General features: G+C 39.8%; 1 protein-coding gene across 1 annotated transcript in view; it reads left to right on the top strand.

The window, feature by feature from the left end:
- Window positions 1–15631, top strand: part of armc4 (armadillo repeat containing 4) — a 342895-nt gene that overhangs the window by 64342 nt on the left and 262922 nt on the right. Inside the window, exon 8 of the mRNA XM_034172024.1 lies at window positions 12273–12439. Within this exon, the coding sequence (XP_034027915.1) occupies window positions 12273–12439 (167 nt within the window). The remainder of the gene's footprint in view (window positions 1–12272; window positions 12440–15631) is intronic.

Genomic DNA, 15631 nt, shown 5'->3' with positions numbered 1-15631 from the left:
TGTCATTCTTCGTTATCATGTTACAGGGTAACATGTCACCTGTCATACAATCCAGTGGTTGTCGACCTTGTTTGACCTTTACTTTGGAGACCAAATATTCAACACAGTCAAACTATTCCATTTATTAATCCTTTTATTTCAACCAATGATTTGCATCATTTTTTACTGAAATTGGAGCAGCTTTAACTTTTGACCCCTAAACAAACTGAAATTGACCTTTCTCACCATTTTTGCTGTTTTGAACATTCCATCATAGATCGTCCAAACTTTACTTTTGGAATTGTTCTGATCAGACAAATAATGTGATTTTCAACATGACTGGAGCATTTTTTACATTTTGACCTTTGTGTAATTCTTCATTGACAACTACCTGACTACAGCTACAACCCTGGGTTGGCTATCATACATTTTTGTGTAGGCCATGGTACACTAAGGCTGGATTCTAAGTGTAATTTAGTCACCTTCAGTGGTACAGATTAGGTCAAAATTGATGACTGGCTCCTGGACTATTAGTGAATTACTGCCAGTTAAGAAGAGAAAGATGGACCTGTCTTATTTGATAATCTCTCATGAGGGGTGAAATCATTCAGTAATTCAGTGTATCTCATCAATAAGGTCTAGTACCTACATACATTCGCAAAAATATTGCTTGAAGACTTGAACTTGAGAAAGTTCAAACAAGTGAAAATCATTTAAAAAATGAACACAGGATTGCCTTCAAAATCACTAAAAAAAATGCTTAAATTCCAGGATCTTCCAGGGGCTTTGCCCTAACCAGGCTTCTGTGAGAATCTCTTCACTTTTGGAGCTACCCACTGTTGTGTATCCAGAAGTGTGTGAGTCCTCAGAAGATTCAGACTGTGTTGTGTAAATAACACAACTTTATTACAAATAAAGTGTAGCACTAACACCTGCTCAGACACCTGCTGCTCCCTCGCTTGCTCACCAACACCGACTACATTCCAGGGGTGGATCCAGCCTTTTATTGGGCTGGGGCCCCCTGCTGGTTCCTTCTTTTAGGACACCACACTCATCCCCTGTACATTATTACTGCACAAAAAAAAAACAACTTATTTTTTATTTGCACTTCGTGCATTAATCCCCTTTTTCTTTGTTTTATAAATTCAGTCTGTCTGGAGGCCTAATTGTTCTTTTAGGTAGCCCTTCGACCTGAGGTACAGGGTCTGATTCCCTGATTTCCTGTGCAGCCGGCCATGTCTCTTCTACTGCAGGTTCTGGTTCCAAAGGTTGTGTTTCTTCAGAAACTCCACGATCAAAAACAAAAATATCAAAAACATGAGCATCTTTACTTTCATCATTTCCTGATTCTTTGCTCGTTTTTCACTATCTGGTTAACATGTTTCTTCATGCATGACCCATTTATCGAAACAAGATAAGTGACTGGACCCAGAACTTGGGAAATCTCTCCAATAACCCATTTTTCTCCTCCTCCCTTGTAGTTTCTAACTAACACTGACTGCCCTACAGCAATGTTTCTGAGTCTGGCCTTACTCTTGGACTCTTTCTGAACCAATCAATCTTTGAACACTTCTGAAAAGTTTGGCTTTATCAAAGGCAACCTTTGTGCAAACCTGTCTTCTCAAAAACAGTTCAGATGGAGTTTTTCCATTTGTCACATGTGGTACATTTCTGTAGCCAAACAAAAAATTTGCAACCGAGTGTTGCAATGACTGACCACCAAGTGCTTTGCTGATCGCCAAAGACCTCTTGAAATTTTGCAGCAATCGCGCAGCCAATCCATTTGATGCTGGATAGGATGCTAGGAGTTTTGATGTGTTTGACCACATTCAATTTTACGATGTCTTGAATTCACCTGAAATTAATTGAGGTACATTGTCTGTTACCACTTCTTTCAGTAACCGATAAGCAGCAAACAAGTTTTTCAAAACTTCTGCTGTCTTGCACGTGGTAATAGTCGACATAGGACCAGTCTCTGGCCATCTGGAATATGGATCAATCAGTATTAAGAATGTTTGACCCTTAGATTCAGCAAAATCCAAATGTATTCATTCACATGGACCTGATGCCCATTTCTAAGTATGCACGGGTGCTTTATCTGGTGCACTACGCTGATACTTGCAACCGTCACACTGATTCACTTCAGTCTCAATATCATTATCTATTGAAGGCCACCACATCAAGCTTCTAGCCAGGGACTTCATTTTGACAATACCCAGTGGTTGTCATGTAGTTCTATGAGTAGCCTATCTTTTAGGCTATCTGGTATAATTACTCGGAATCCCCAGAGTAAACAATTGTTTTCCACTGTTAGGTCAAATTTCCTTCTCAAATATGGCTGCATCTTGTCATCTGACACTTGTTTTGGTCATCCTGACAAAACAAACTGCTTCACTTTGGCTAGTGTAGGATCTTTTGCGGTTTCGCTGGCAATCTGCTGAGCTGTGATCGACAGGCTGTCCAAAAAGGAAAATCGAAACACTGTACTTGACCTTGGAAGATCCTTATCCTCAATCGGCAATTGGGATAATGTATCCGCATTTCTGTGCTGTTCAGAAGGTTTGTACCTTATCTCACATGAACATACTGCTAAAATTAAAGACCATTTTTGCATTCTAGCAGCTGCCAATGGTGGAACTCCAGTTTTTGGACCTAATATCTTCAAGAATGGTTTGCGATTAGTGAACAATGTAAATGTATATCCAAACAAATAACCACTGAACTTCATCACTCCAAAATTAGTCCTAATGCAAAAAGTTTTTCTCTGCTTTTGTTAGCATTTGAGAAGCAAAAGCGATGTGTTTTTCACTTCCGTCAGACATTTTATCAGAAATCACTGCACCCACTCCCACGGGTGATGCATCGCATGCCAAGATCAATGGCAGTGATCCTGGCATGGTACTAAGACTCGGTTTGCGATTAGCTGTCATTTAGCTTCCTCAAAAGCACTGTCACACGTCTCTGTCCACTCCCATGTGGCATCTTTCTGAAGCATCCCTGTCATTGGTGCTATCACTGTTGACAAATTCGGTATGAATTTCCCATAATACCTCAGCAAGGAAAGGAAAGACCTTAACTCTGTCACATTACTTGGAGTTTTGGCTTGGGAAATAGCCTCACACTTGTCTTTTAATGGATGAATCCCCTCAGCATCAATCATGTGCCCCAAATATGACACAGTGTGCTGGAAAAAGTCACATTTGTCACTGTTTGCTTTAAGATTGTGAGTTTACAATTTTTTTAACACATCTTTTAAATTCCTCATACGTTGCTCATGGTCCTCATCCAAATAACATATGACACCTTCTAACCCTTGCAACACTTGATCCATCAACTTTTGAAATATAGTACGAGCACTCGCGACCCCATAAGGGAGTCTGTTCACTTTGAATAACCCGTTATGTGTGTTTATTGTGAGGAATGTTTTTGAATCTTCATCCAACTCAACTTGCTGATAAGCTTGTGACAGATCCAATTTGGTAAATCTGTTACTTCCTACCAGTCTTGTGAATATATCTTGGTGTTTTGGAATCACATATTGATCTATCTGCAACCACGGATTTATAGAAACTTTGTAATCACTGCAGATCCTAACAGAATTATCCACCTTGGGAATGCTAGGGACCCTTCACACATAGTGCGAAGTTTGGTTCGACGTGTGCATGAAGCAGGAATTTTATGCAGAACGTGTGAACTCGTCCCTGCCTCTGACGCCTCGTACACCTGTTGCTACAACTATTTGCGCACACCAGTGGCTGAAAGACAGCATGTGCGCTGTGCGAACCCATCGTACCCTCTCACCCTCTAAATTCTAGGTGACACACACAAACAACTCAACTCAACTTTACAAGTTGAGTTGAATCTGTGAATCCAGTCTCTCCCCAAAAGGGCTGGCCAGTCAGTCCTTTCACGACAAGATTAATGAATGAGTGTTATCATTACACTTCACTGTTACTTGAAATAACCCTTTTTACATCCAAATGTTTATTATTGTACATCTTGAGCTCACAGTTAGTTGGTACCAGTTTAAACTTTGAAAATCTTTTCTCAGATATAATGGAAACAAACAGATGCACCAGTATCTAACTTCAGTTTTAACTTCTGCCCATTTACATCCAGGTACACAAAGTACAGTTTTGATTCTCCATCGATCTTTACTTCAAATAAATTCACATCACCGTTGTTTATACCTTTCTTTGGTTTAATTTTTGACTCTGAATTCACTTTAACCTGGACCTTTGGTGCTGCAGCTGACATCTCTCATGGGTCCCTCCTCTGGCAAGCTGTCAGTCTGGGCTGGTCCTGTCCTCAGCGTCACGCCTCCTTCACCATGCTGTGATTGCGTCAGGTGATTTGCGCTCAGCTTTCTCGCTGGAGTTTGCGCCATTTCTCCAGGTTTTTGATGGCAGGCCCATTCCAGATGACCATGTTTGAAACACCTGCAACACTGCATATCGTTATAACGACAGTTTTTTGGCAAGTGTCCATGTCTTTCACATCTGAAAGACGTCTGACTGTTTTCTCTCTATAAAAACGGCTTTCGCTTTGCCTTCTCTGTCTCCAGACTTTTTCTCCAACATCTCAAAAGTCAGGCTTAATTCATGAGAGTTTGACAGAGTTAACTCCTTTTTTGAGCGGTGTTTGACAGGTGTTCTCTTAATTTTTCAATTTTCACACCACAACGAAATGGTCCCTTAAAGCTTCACTGAGAAAATTTCCAAATTGACATGGTGTTGCCAGTTTTCTCAGACTTGCTAAAACATCTCTGACTGATTCATCTCAATTCTGGTGTGGAATTTAAAACATTTGCCGACGAAGTTTGTCTTGGGCACAAAATGTTTTCTTTCTTTCTGCAGACTTTTTCGGCGCACTCAAGTCTTTCAGTAAACTGTGAATTCGTCATTGAACCACAGTTAAAAATACTGCCTTCAACCGAGTGCTGTCCAAATCCAAACCATTTGCCAAAAAGAACTGCTTCAACCGGTCCTCATAAATTTCAAAGCTTTCTTGGCTTTTGTGAAAGTTAAACTCCGGTCCACCGGCAAGAATTGTCTGTGCCATCCTTGGTTTGCGCCATTCTCTTGCTCGCTCACCAAGACCGACTCCGTTCCAAGAACGGATCCAGCCTTTTATTGGCCTGGGGCCCCCTGCTGGTTCCTTCCTTTAGAATACCACAGCCACAAGAAGCCAGTTAGGAAACTGCAACTTTTACTTCTTCTGGGTGTGACTGATTTGGGACCATCGACGCTTATCGCTTGATAGCAAGGCTGAACAGTCAAGTCATTTCAAACCTGAACTCATGCGCAGATGCCATGCATTGCTGCATCTATGACATCACAAAACTACCCTGCGCCCTAGATGGCAACCACCCGGCCAGAAACCAGGTCCATCCCCAATTGCAGCAGGCAGCTGTAACCTGGACATTCCATTAGCCTTCATTAGCTGTTGGGATCCTCATCACCAAGGCACCTATGTGCTGAATCATGCTCAGTGAAACGTGCCACATGGCCAAAATGTTGTAGCTGACCTTATTTGCTTATGCCTCCTTATGCTCATCGACGTACGTAACTATCCATGCATTTCAAACAGTCTATCACTGCTCACATACAGTGCATCCAGAAAATAGTCACGGTACTTTACTTTTTCCACATTTTGTTATGTTACAGCCTTATTCCAAAATGGAGTAAATACATTGTTTCCCTCAAAATTCTATTCACAACACCCCATAATGCAATACAGTTTTCTTTTGATTTTGTTTCTCATTTATTAAGCAAAAAAAAAAAAAAAAAAAACAACCCCCCCCCCCCCCCCAAAAAAAAAAAAAAAAAACTCACACATACATAAGTATTGACACCCTTTGCTCAATACTTTGTTGATGCACCTTTGGCAGTAATTACAGCCTCAAGTCTTCTTGAATATGATGCTACACTCAACAGAAATATAAACGCAACACTTTTGGTTTTGCTCCCATTTTGTATGAGATGAACTCAAAGATCTAAAACTTTTTCCACATACACAATATCACCATTTCCCTCAAATATTGTTCACAAACCAGTCTAAATCTATGATAGTGAGCACTTCTCCTTTGCTGAGATAATCCATCCCACCTCACAGGTGTGCCATACCAAGATGCTGATTAGACACCATGATTAGTGCACAGGTGTGCCTTAGACTGCCCACAATAAAAGGCCACTCTGAAAGGTGCAGTTTTATCACACAGCACAATGCCACAGATGTCGCAAGATTTGAGGGAGCGTGCAATTGGCATGCTGACAGCAGGAATGTCAATCAGAGCTATTGCTCGTGTATTGAATGTTCATTTCTCTACCATAAGCCATCTCCAAAGGCGTTTCAGAGAATTTGGCAGTACATCCAACCAGCCTCACAACCGCAGACGACGTGTAACCACACCAGCCCAGGACCTCCACATCCAGCATGTTCACCTCCAAGATCGTCTGAGACCAGCCACTCGGACAGCTGCTGAAACAATCGGTTTGCATAATCAAAGAATTTCTGCACAAACTGTCAGAAACCGTCTCAGGGAAGCTCATCTGCATGCTCGTCGTCCTCATTGGGGTCTTGACCTGACTCCAGTTCGTCATCGTAACCGACTGTACTGTTAGACCTCAGTGCTGCTTTTGATACTGTTGACCATAAAATTTTATTACAGAGATTAGAGCATGCCATAGGTATTAAAGGCACTGCACTGCGGTGGTTTGAATCATATTTATCTAATAGATTACAATTTGTTCATGTAAATGGGGAATCTTCTTCACAGACTAAGGTTAATTATGGAGTTCCACAAGGTTCTGTGCCAGGACCAATTTTATTCACTTTATACATGCTTCCCTTAGGCAGTATTATTAGACGGCATTGCTTAAATTTTCATTGTTACGCAGATGATACCCAGCTTTATCTATCCATGAAGCCAGAGGACACACACCAATTAGCTAAACTGCAGGATTGTCTTACAGACATAAAGACATGGATGACCTCTAATTTCCTGCTTTTAAACTCAGATAAAACTGAAGTTATTGTACTTGGCCCCACAAATTTTAGAAACATGGTGTCTAACCAGATCCTTACTCTGGATGGCCCTGACCTCTAGTAATACTGTGAGAAATCTTGGAGTCATTTTTGATCAGGATATGTCATTCAAAGCGCATATTAAACAAATATGTAGGACTGCTTTTTTTTGCATTTACGCAGTATCTCTAAAATTAGAAAGGTCTTGTCTCAGAGTGATGCTGAAAAACTAATTCATGCATTTATTTCCTCTAGGCTGGACTATTGTAATTCATTATTATCAGGTTGTCCTAAAAGTTCCCTGAAAAGCCTTCAGTTAATTCAAAATGCTGCAGCTAGAGTACTAACAGGGACTAGAAGGAGAGAGCATATGTCACCCATATTGGCCTCTCTTCATTGGCTTCCTGTTAATTCTAGAATAGAATTTAAAATTCTTCTTCTTACTTATAAGGTTTTGAATAATCAGGTCCCATCTTATCTTAGGGACCTCATAGTACCATATCACCCCAATAGAGCGCTTCGCTCTCAGACTGCAGGCTTACTTGTAGTTCCTCGGGTTTGTAAGAGTAGAATGGGAGGCAGAGCCTTCAGCTTTCAGGCTCCTCTCCTGTGGAACCAGCTCCCAATTCAGATCAGGGAGACAGACACCCTCTCTACTTTTAAGATTAGGCTTAAAACTTTCCTTTTTGCTAAAGCTTATAGTTAGGGCTGGATCAGGTGACCCTGAACCATCCCTTAGTTATGCTGCTATAGACGTAGACTGCTGGGGGGTTCTCATGATGCACTGAGTGTTTCTTTCTCTTTTTGCTCTGTATGCACCACTCTGCATTTAATCATTAATGATTGATCTCTGCTCCCCTCCACAGTATGTCTTTTTCCTGGTTCTCTCCCTCAGCCCCAACCAGTCCCAGCAGAAGACTGCTCCTCCCTGAGCCTGGTTCTGCTGGAGGTTTCTTCCTGTTAAAAGGGAGTTTTTCCTTCCCACTGTCGCCAAGTGCTTGCTCACAGGGGGTCGTTTTGACCGTTGGGGTTTTTACGTAATTATTGTATGGCCTTGCCTTACAATATAAAGCGCCTTGGGGCAACTGTTTGTTGTGATTTAGCGCTATATAAATAAAATTGATTGATTGATTGATTGAGTGGACCAACATTCCACAGGCCACAATTGACAACCTGATCAACTCTATGCGAAGGAGATGTGTTGCACTGCATGAGGCAAATGGTGGTCACACCAGATACTGACTGGTATCCCTCCCCAATAAAACAAAACTGCACCTTTCAGAGTGGCCTTTTATTGTGGACAGTCTAAGGCACACCTGTGCACTAATCATGGTGTCTAATCAGCATCTTGGTATGGCACACCTGTGAGGTAGGATGGATTATCTCAGCAAAGGAGAAGTGCTCACTATCACAGATTTAGACTGGTTTGTGAACAATATTTGAGGGAAATGGTGATATTGTGTATGTGGAAAAAGTTTTAGATCTTTGAGTTCATCTCATACAAAATGGGAGCAAAACCAAAAGTGTTGCGTTTATATTTTTGTTGAGTGTACAAGCTTGGTGCACCTATCTTTGGATAGGTTTGCCCATTCCTCTTTGCAGCACCTCTCAAGCTCAATCAGGATGGATGGGGAGCATCGGTGCACAGCTACTTTCAGATCTCTCCATAGATGTTCAATCTGGCTGGGTCACTCAAGGACATTCACAGAGTTGTCCTGAAGCCACTCCTTTGATATCTTGGCTGAGTGCTTAGAGTCATTGCCCTACACCTTTATTGTCTTTCACTGCCCTTAAATATGTTGAGTTTCTAACAACCACTCCTTCGAGGTCAAGAGTGCTCTGAAGCAGGTTTTTCATCCAAGATGTCTCTGTACATTGCTGCATTCATCTTCCCCTCAGTCCTGTCAACGTGATAGTGATAGTTCTACCACAAAAGAAACAAAGGTGTATGCAGCAGTGTTGTTAAAAGTGATCTGTGTGGACATTAAATACGTTACAACAAGATTATATACAGTAAGTTTAATTTCTCATTAAGAAGCTTTAAGTGATGAGACTGACCCTCTGTTGATGGGGACAACATCACCCCTGAATGGGTGTATTCACCCCTTGTCTTAATTTTGATATCAAGAACCGTGCTGAACATTTTCTGGGACTTGCTTTTATGTGTGTGTGTATATACATATATATATATATATATATATATATATATATATATATATATATATATATATATATATATATATATATATATATATATATATGGATTTGAATCACGTGTGATTACATCAGCCAAGCTTGAACCCTCGTGGGCATGCAAGAGTTTTTTCACGCCTGTCGGTGACGTCATTCACCTGACAGACATACAAGTGAAATGTATGCAAACTGCAGACAGAGTCTACAACTGTATCCATATTTGACATTCAGCTTAAATGAGCCTTTAGTTTAAGTCAGCATTTGTTTGACACAATGTTGTTCCAGCAGGACCCAGGAATCTCCAAAAGAGACTTTGTACGAAAGACCTTTAGTCATCACCTTAGGTCACTGGTTAGCATCAAAATCTCACAAGCATACATCAAGACAGGAAGCACCGGGACCCTAAAGGGTTGGACGGTTGTTCTCATGATTCCATAGGCTCTTCTCAGGTGTCTCTCGATGTCAAAGACTGAAGATCCAGAGACATGGATCTCACTGCCAAGATGCTAAAAGTAAAAACATCAAATTGTCAATTGGACTTTTATGTTTTACAAGTCCTATTTGAAGATTAATGCTTGGAATATGAAGGCATATGATTGACACATGCAGTAAAAAAGGAGTATTGTGAATGAATTTGTGCACACAAATTAATGTCAGCACCAGTTTTTTCTTAATTTTTTTTAACTCCTTTGGTACATGCCTTCCAGTGTTTGGTAACTTTAGCTTACAGTCTTTACCTTTGAGTATTTTTCTAAGCCTCGGCATGAGCTAACCATGTCGTGGCTTAGAAAAATGTCAACTTTAAAAACACACTACTTTGAAATTGTTATGATTGATTAACGAAAGTGTTATTTAAATGATGGGAAACTACAGTTAAACTTTTAATTATTTGCAATTATTCCTGGGCACATGCTCAGTCCCAGTTTTCATCTGAGAGAGAAATAATTGTCTTAAACACAGTCAAAATAGCTCTGGCTCAGTTCTCTGATTGCATTGCAGGGAGTCTGAACTGAGAAGGGGATAGCCAAAGATAACAACACCTAATCTCCAAACATATCTGCTAGTTTCCAGTGTGCGGAAGCAGATATTTTTTTAACTATTTCGATTAGATGAGGCAGACACCATCAAATAAACAGAGGTAGCCAAAAGAGACATGGCTGCAGCAGAGGGAGATAACAGACTTAAATTCTCAGTTCAGTATTATGGATGTATTTTGACATCACTGCATGATTAGAAATTGGACATGTTGTGTGCCTACATCTGCAGGACTCGCAATGAAAATCAAAATCTCTGAGGATTGGAAATTTGTATTTTTTCAATATCCACATCCTGAAATGAATTTGGTCTGCTTCATTGTCATAATCAGTCAAAGGATATGACTTGAATCTTACCACTGACAGATGTTTTAAAGCTGGAGTTTTCAGATTGTCTGCTCTGATGATTTTATTATATCCTTGGCGGATGTAAAAATAAAACGTGTGTAAATAATTGGAGCTTTAGTTATGCAAGTAAATGCAAGTCTGGAAGAAAGACAAATGAAGGAATAACTGAAGTGTGAAACATTAAATGTCCCATTTTCCAAAAGATTTTGTATAAAACGTCTGGTGTAAATCGGTGTAACATGCCATTTGTCTGTATATAGTGAGTCATAATGCAGAGAGACACATGTAATAATGTCTGTGTAGCATGTCACAAAATTTGGACTGCTCCCTCCATGGGTTTATTTCACATACAATATAATGGAATTAAAGAAGGCTGGTTAACCTAATAAAGTTAGGCTGTGTGGGTCTGCGGTCTGGTGAAATGACTTGTATGTTTCCAATAGCAGGTCACTTTGTGTTTTATGAAAAACAAGTCTTTGGAAAAATGATTGGGCATGCTGGGCTGCAGCCATTGAAATACATCTTAATTATTTTTCACTGCCCTTAAATATGTTGAGTGTCTAACAACCAATGACAGTCTGAGCTGTTTCTGTAAAGCAGGTGTCTGTAATTAAAAACTTTCCTGCCTGAAAACCATTCATATGTGTGTTATTGGCATTCACGTATAAGTTGTAAATTTTGGTTGAAAGGCTCTCAAAGCTAAAAAAAAAAAAAAAAAAAATCTGAGCTGAATACCAGTGACACAAAGGCTTTATTTTGTCTGTGCCAAGCTATAAGGTTTATGTGTTGGATAGAAACAATACAGTTTTTGATATTCAGCCAGTTAACTGAGTGGGGACCTCTTGTGTATCAAGCATTTCTGAAAGTGTTACTTCATACCTGTGGCTCAGTATGCACTAACTTGTTATCCAGACCTGCATACTGTATTGTTCAGAGAATTCCTCTGAGTATTAATGTGTCAGTGGTGGTGTGGCAGGCTGAGAAAAGCCAAGGGGGCACCCACGTTTTACCTGGCTGCGGCAGATAGATTGTTCTTTTGGAGATGTGGGGATAGACTGGTTGCCTGCCTGAGTGGTTACCATCCAGGACCCAAAGCAGTTCCATGCTGTCATGGATGAAGTGAAATGTGGCACCAGCGCACGCTTCCAGACCTGAGTTGACTTGTGTTGCTTTTTCAGAGCCTTGAATTTTCTATACTTTTTCTTTTGGTACAATCACCAGCACTCTATAAAGTAAACACTCTGTACTCATTAAAAACAAACAAAAAAACAACAGCAACAATAATAGAAACCTCCTGCCTGTTTTTTAATCCATAACAATGTTTTTTGTTTTGAATTAGTCACATGCGGACACTTATGAAAGGTAACCCAAAGGTGAATGCATGTATGATCTGTGTAAGCAAGGTGAGAACAGCAGGTGTCTATGAGGACTGCATTACAGAGAACATTTTAATTTGAAGGACTGCCTTCATGTGTCTCACTTAATGAGCAGAGTCATCAAATTAGCTGTAGTGCAGAAAATATTTTTCCCTACTTTCCAAGAGCACATCATATTTTGTTTTAAGAAACATCTGCCTGTCAATCTTTTTTTAATAAACATTGTGCAATCTACAGCACAGATTGAATTTGCAGGCAAAATTATCAGTTGTAAATCTCACCAGGAGCGTTTTCTCCTTTTTAGCTGTACCAACAGGACTGTGCAGTAGAAGAACAAGGTCAACCCAAGACATCTCATGAGGAACATGATAAGAATGTGTATGAGGAGTTGAGGCAGCATGAGTTGCTGAAAAAACAGGGCAGCAAGAAAAGATTTGAACCATGTCCAAGGTGGAATAATTTTGGATTCATCTGTCCCTCCAGGTACGTAATTCCACTCATGAGATGTGCCCTGACCTGTCAGGTTACCATGTTGTGCGAGTGGTGTATCTTTTTTGTTGAAAAGATAAGCTTTCATACTTTTACACACAAATTTCTGGTTAAATTTACATTAATTTCTGCATCAACTGACAAGAGAATGTGGATTTCACAATAAAGTGCTCTAATCACTCAAGTGTTCCATGGTAATACATCAGGTTAAATTAGCAGCATGCTGGCTTAGTGGTTAGCACTGCTGCCTCATAGCAAGAAGGTCATGGGATTGATTTCCACCTATGGCCATGCATGTTCTCCCCGTGTTTGTGTGGGTTTGTGTGGGTTTCCTCCAGGCGCTCTGGTTTCCTCCCATATTTAAAGACATGCAGGTTAGGTGAATTGGAAACTTTATAACTGCCCAGGTCTCCCTTGCAAAAGAGCTCTCAATCTCACCGGGACTAGCCTGGTTAAATTAAAATGTTGACTAACTTTGATATGGAAATTTGTGTCATTGCCAACTAACAAGTTGTGATATTGTTGACTTTTGAGGAGATGCAGAAGAGTGTCACAAATGGCCAAGACTTTACTAAATAGAGTATGCATGTTACCAAATTTTGCAGTTACATCATGTACAGTGTGAGCAAGTAAGTAAAACATATTCATATAAAGCTTATCACAGTTAAAAATCACAAAATGATTGACAAGTAATACAAAAATAAAATAACATATTATACAAAATAAAGCATGATCAAAAACAAGATAGAAAACAGCATAAAACAACTCTAGCTAAAAGCTTGTTTGTATAAATGTCTTCAGCTACTTTTCAAAAGAGTCAGTGTAGTCTGTGCAGCATAAAGACAGAGGAAGAGCATTTCAGAGTCAAGGCGCAACTGCTTGAAACATTTGATCCCCATGAGTTTTAAAATGAGTGTTTGGGACCATCAGCAACCTCTGACCTGATGATCTACGGGCCCGGGAAAAAGAAGAAGGTTTCAGCAGGTCGGTGATGTACTGGTGAGTTTGTGCATGTATGTATGACTCTAAAAGTTAAAAGTGAAATTTAAAAATAAATTTTAAAATTTTCTGGCAGCCATTGAAGAGGCAAAAGCTGGAGTGAGCTCTTCTGTTTGTACCACTTAAAAGAATGTTGCTTAATTTCAGGAATCTTGTCAGGACCAATGATTAAAGTTTCAGTTTTGTCTGCATTTACCTAGAAAAAAATTCCCATTTAAACATTGCTTCATTTCGTGCAGGCAATCAGTTAAACTGGACAATTTATGAAACTCACACACCTTTAAAGAACAATACAGCTGCATGCCATCAGCATAGAGATGATAAGAAATATCACTGTAATGTCTAATAATATATCCAAGTGGGAGGATGTACAGAAGAAAGAGAACTGGACCAAAAAGAACCTTGAGGTACCCCACAGGACAGAACTGTTTTTTCAGACATGACCTGATTCACACAAACAGTAAAAGATCACACAGAAAGGTACAAGGTGAACCATTTTAAAAAACACCCAGGAATCGCAAATGAGTTCTTTATCTTATCTGTCATGACACTTTGATCAACAGTATCAAAAGCAGAGGTGAGGTCCAGTAAGACGAGAATTGTGAACTGCGAACAGTGTCTGCAGCCATCAAAATGCTATTAGAGACTTTAAAGGGCATATTGCACTCCAACCAACACCATCTTTTAAAAAATGATATACCATATTATGAATCATTACTTCCACCTCTTTAACTTGTGCGAGTCCTGATGTAGCTGATAAAAATAAAATTAGTCATACAGCATCTGACAAATGCACACAAATTCAGAGCTATTTTTAGGCATTTTGTGCTTCATTTTGTCAGGATGAAGCACTCAGAGGTCACAAAAATGGACATAGAGAGGACTTGTGACCTTGCCAGAAAGATGTGTCGGCATCGATTAATAGTCTCTGGTCCCCTCCCCTCCCAGGGTAATGATGAAGCATTTAGCAGGCTGACATCGTTAAATAGGTGGCTGGCGCAATTTTGTAGACAGCAACGCTTTAGCTTTATTGATAACTGGCCTTCGTTCTGGGGCCACTGTGGCTTGCTGATGCCATCTTGTCTGCAAATATAGATAGAGCTCTACAGGGAGGGTAACATTAGGAATTTACAGCAGGCCACCGAGCAGGTGATTACAGACCCTGCAAGGCTCATGATAAATGTGGGTGTGGAATCCATTAGCTTAGTGGGGAAATTAGTGCAGAAAATCCACTATGGTGATAGTGCAGTTTATCTGCCAGGGAGGGAAATTCAACAAGTTGAGACTGTGGCCTGCTTCCGTAGACGTGTCCATAAGAATCAAAGAGGGATATGCTTTGCAAACTTAATACCCGTTACTACATTGGATGATGTTGAAATCGAGGATGGCTCAGTGGTTGTTCCAGCAATATCAACGATTTTGTGTCTGCTGCCTACAACTCCTGTGGAATGTCTCAAACCTAAACCTACTTCTAGGCATCTTATATATGCTACACTGGAACCACCCCTAAACCCAAACAGTCACTTTAATCTATAAAACCAATTTATTTTAATTAGTTTTTCATTAAGTTAAAATAGTAATATTGTTCTATGTTTTGGTCTCTCAAACCTCCAAGATGTCAGGTGTTGCAACTGTCCGAACAAGAGAGCAGACTAAGAAAACTAATAAAAATGTTATTTTGACAATGATAAAGTCAAAATGAAACGCTATGGTATTGTTTTGTGTTTAAAATCTTTTTGATATCATTGATGTCTAATATCATTTGTTTTTAAAGCTGTAAAAAATCTAAACTTTTGTCCAACAATTTACATTTCCTAAATATCAGGGTGGCGCAACCATAAACGTATGACTTTTATTTTGAAATGAAGAGACAACAGCTGTAAAGAGGACATTAGATAGATAGATAGATAGATGCCACTAGATAGATGCCATAGATGCCACTATCAAGTAAAGAAAAGTCGGCACGACACAGGGCGCGTATTAATAATGATCCGGCTGCAAGGGAAGCATATCTTGCAAAAAGAAAAGAGAGGTAATGCATCTATACTTAGTCCATTTTACATTTATTATTATATTACAACTTCCACATTCTTAAATGAAAATTTGTCAGCTTATTAGGTCTTGTGTTTTATAGTAATCAGAGGAGGAAGAGAGAAGGGAAAATTGTGAAGCCCCCTATCGGCCAAT

The sequence above is a fragment of the Thalassophryne amazonica genome, chromosome 1, assembly GCF_902500255.1.
Source record: "Thalassophryne amazonica chromosome 1, fThaAma1.1, whole genome shotgun sequence".
In the NCBI taxonomy this organism is placed as follows: domain Eukaryota; kingdom Metazoa; phylum Chordata; class Actinopteri; order Batrachoidiformes; family Batrachoididae; genus Thalassophryne; species Thalassophryne amazonica.
Note: the sequence above shows the minus strand (reverse complement) of the source record. Positions and strands in the feature narration are given on the sequence as shown.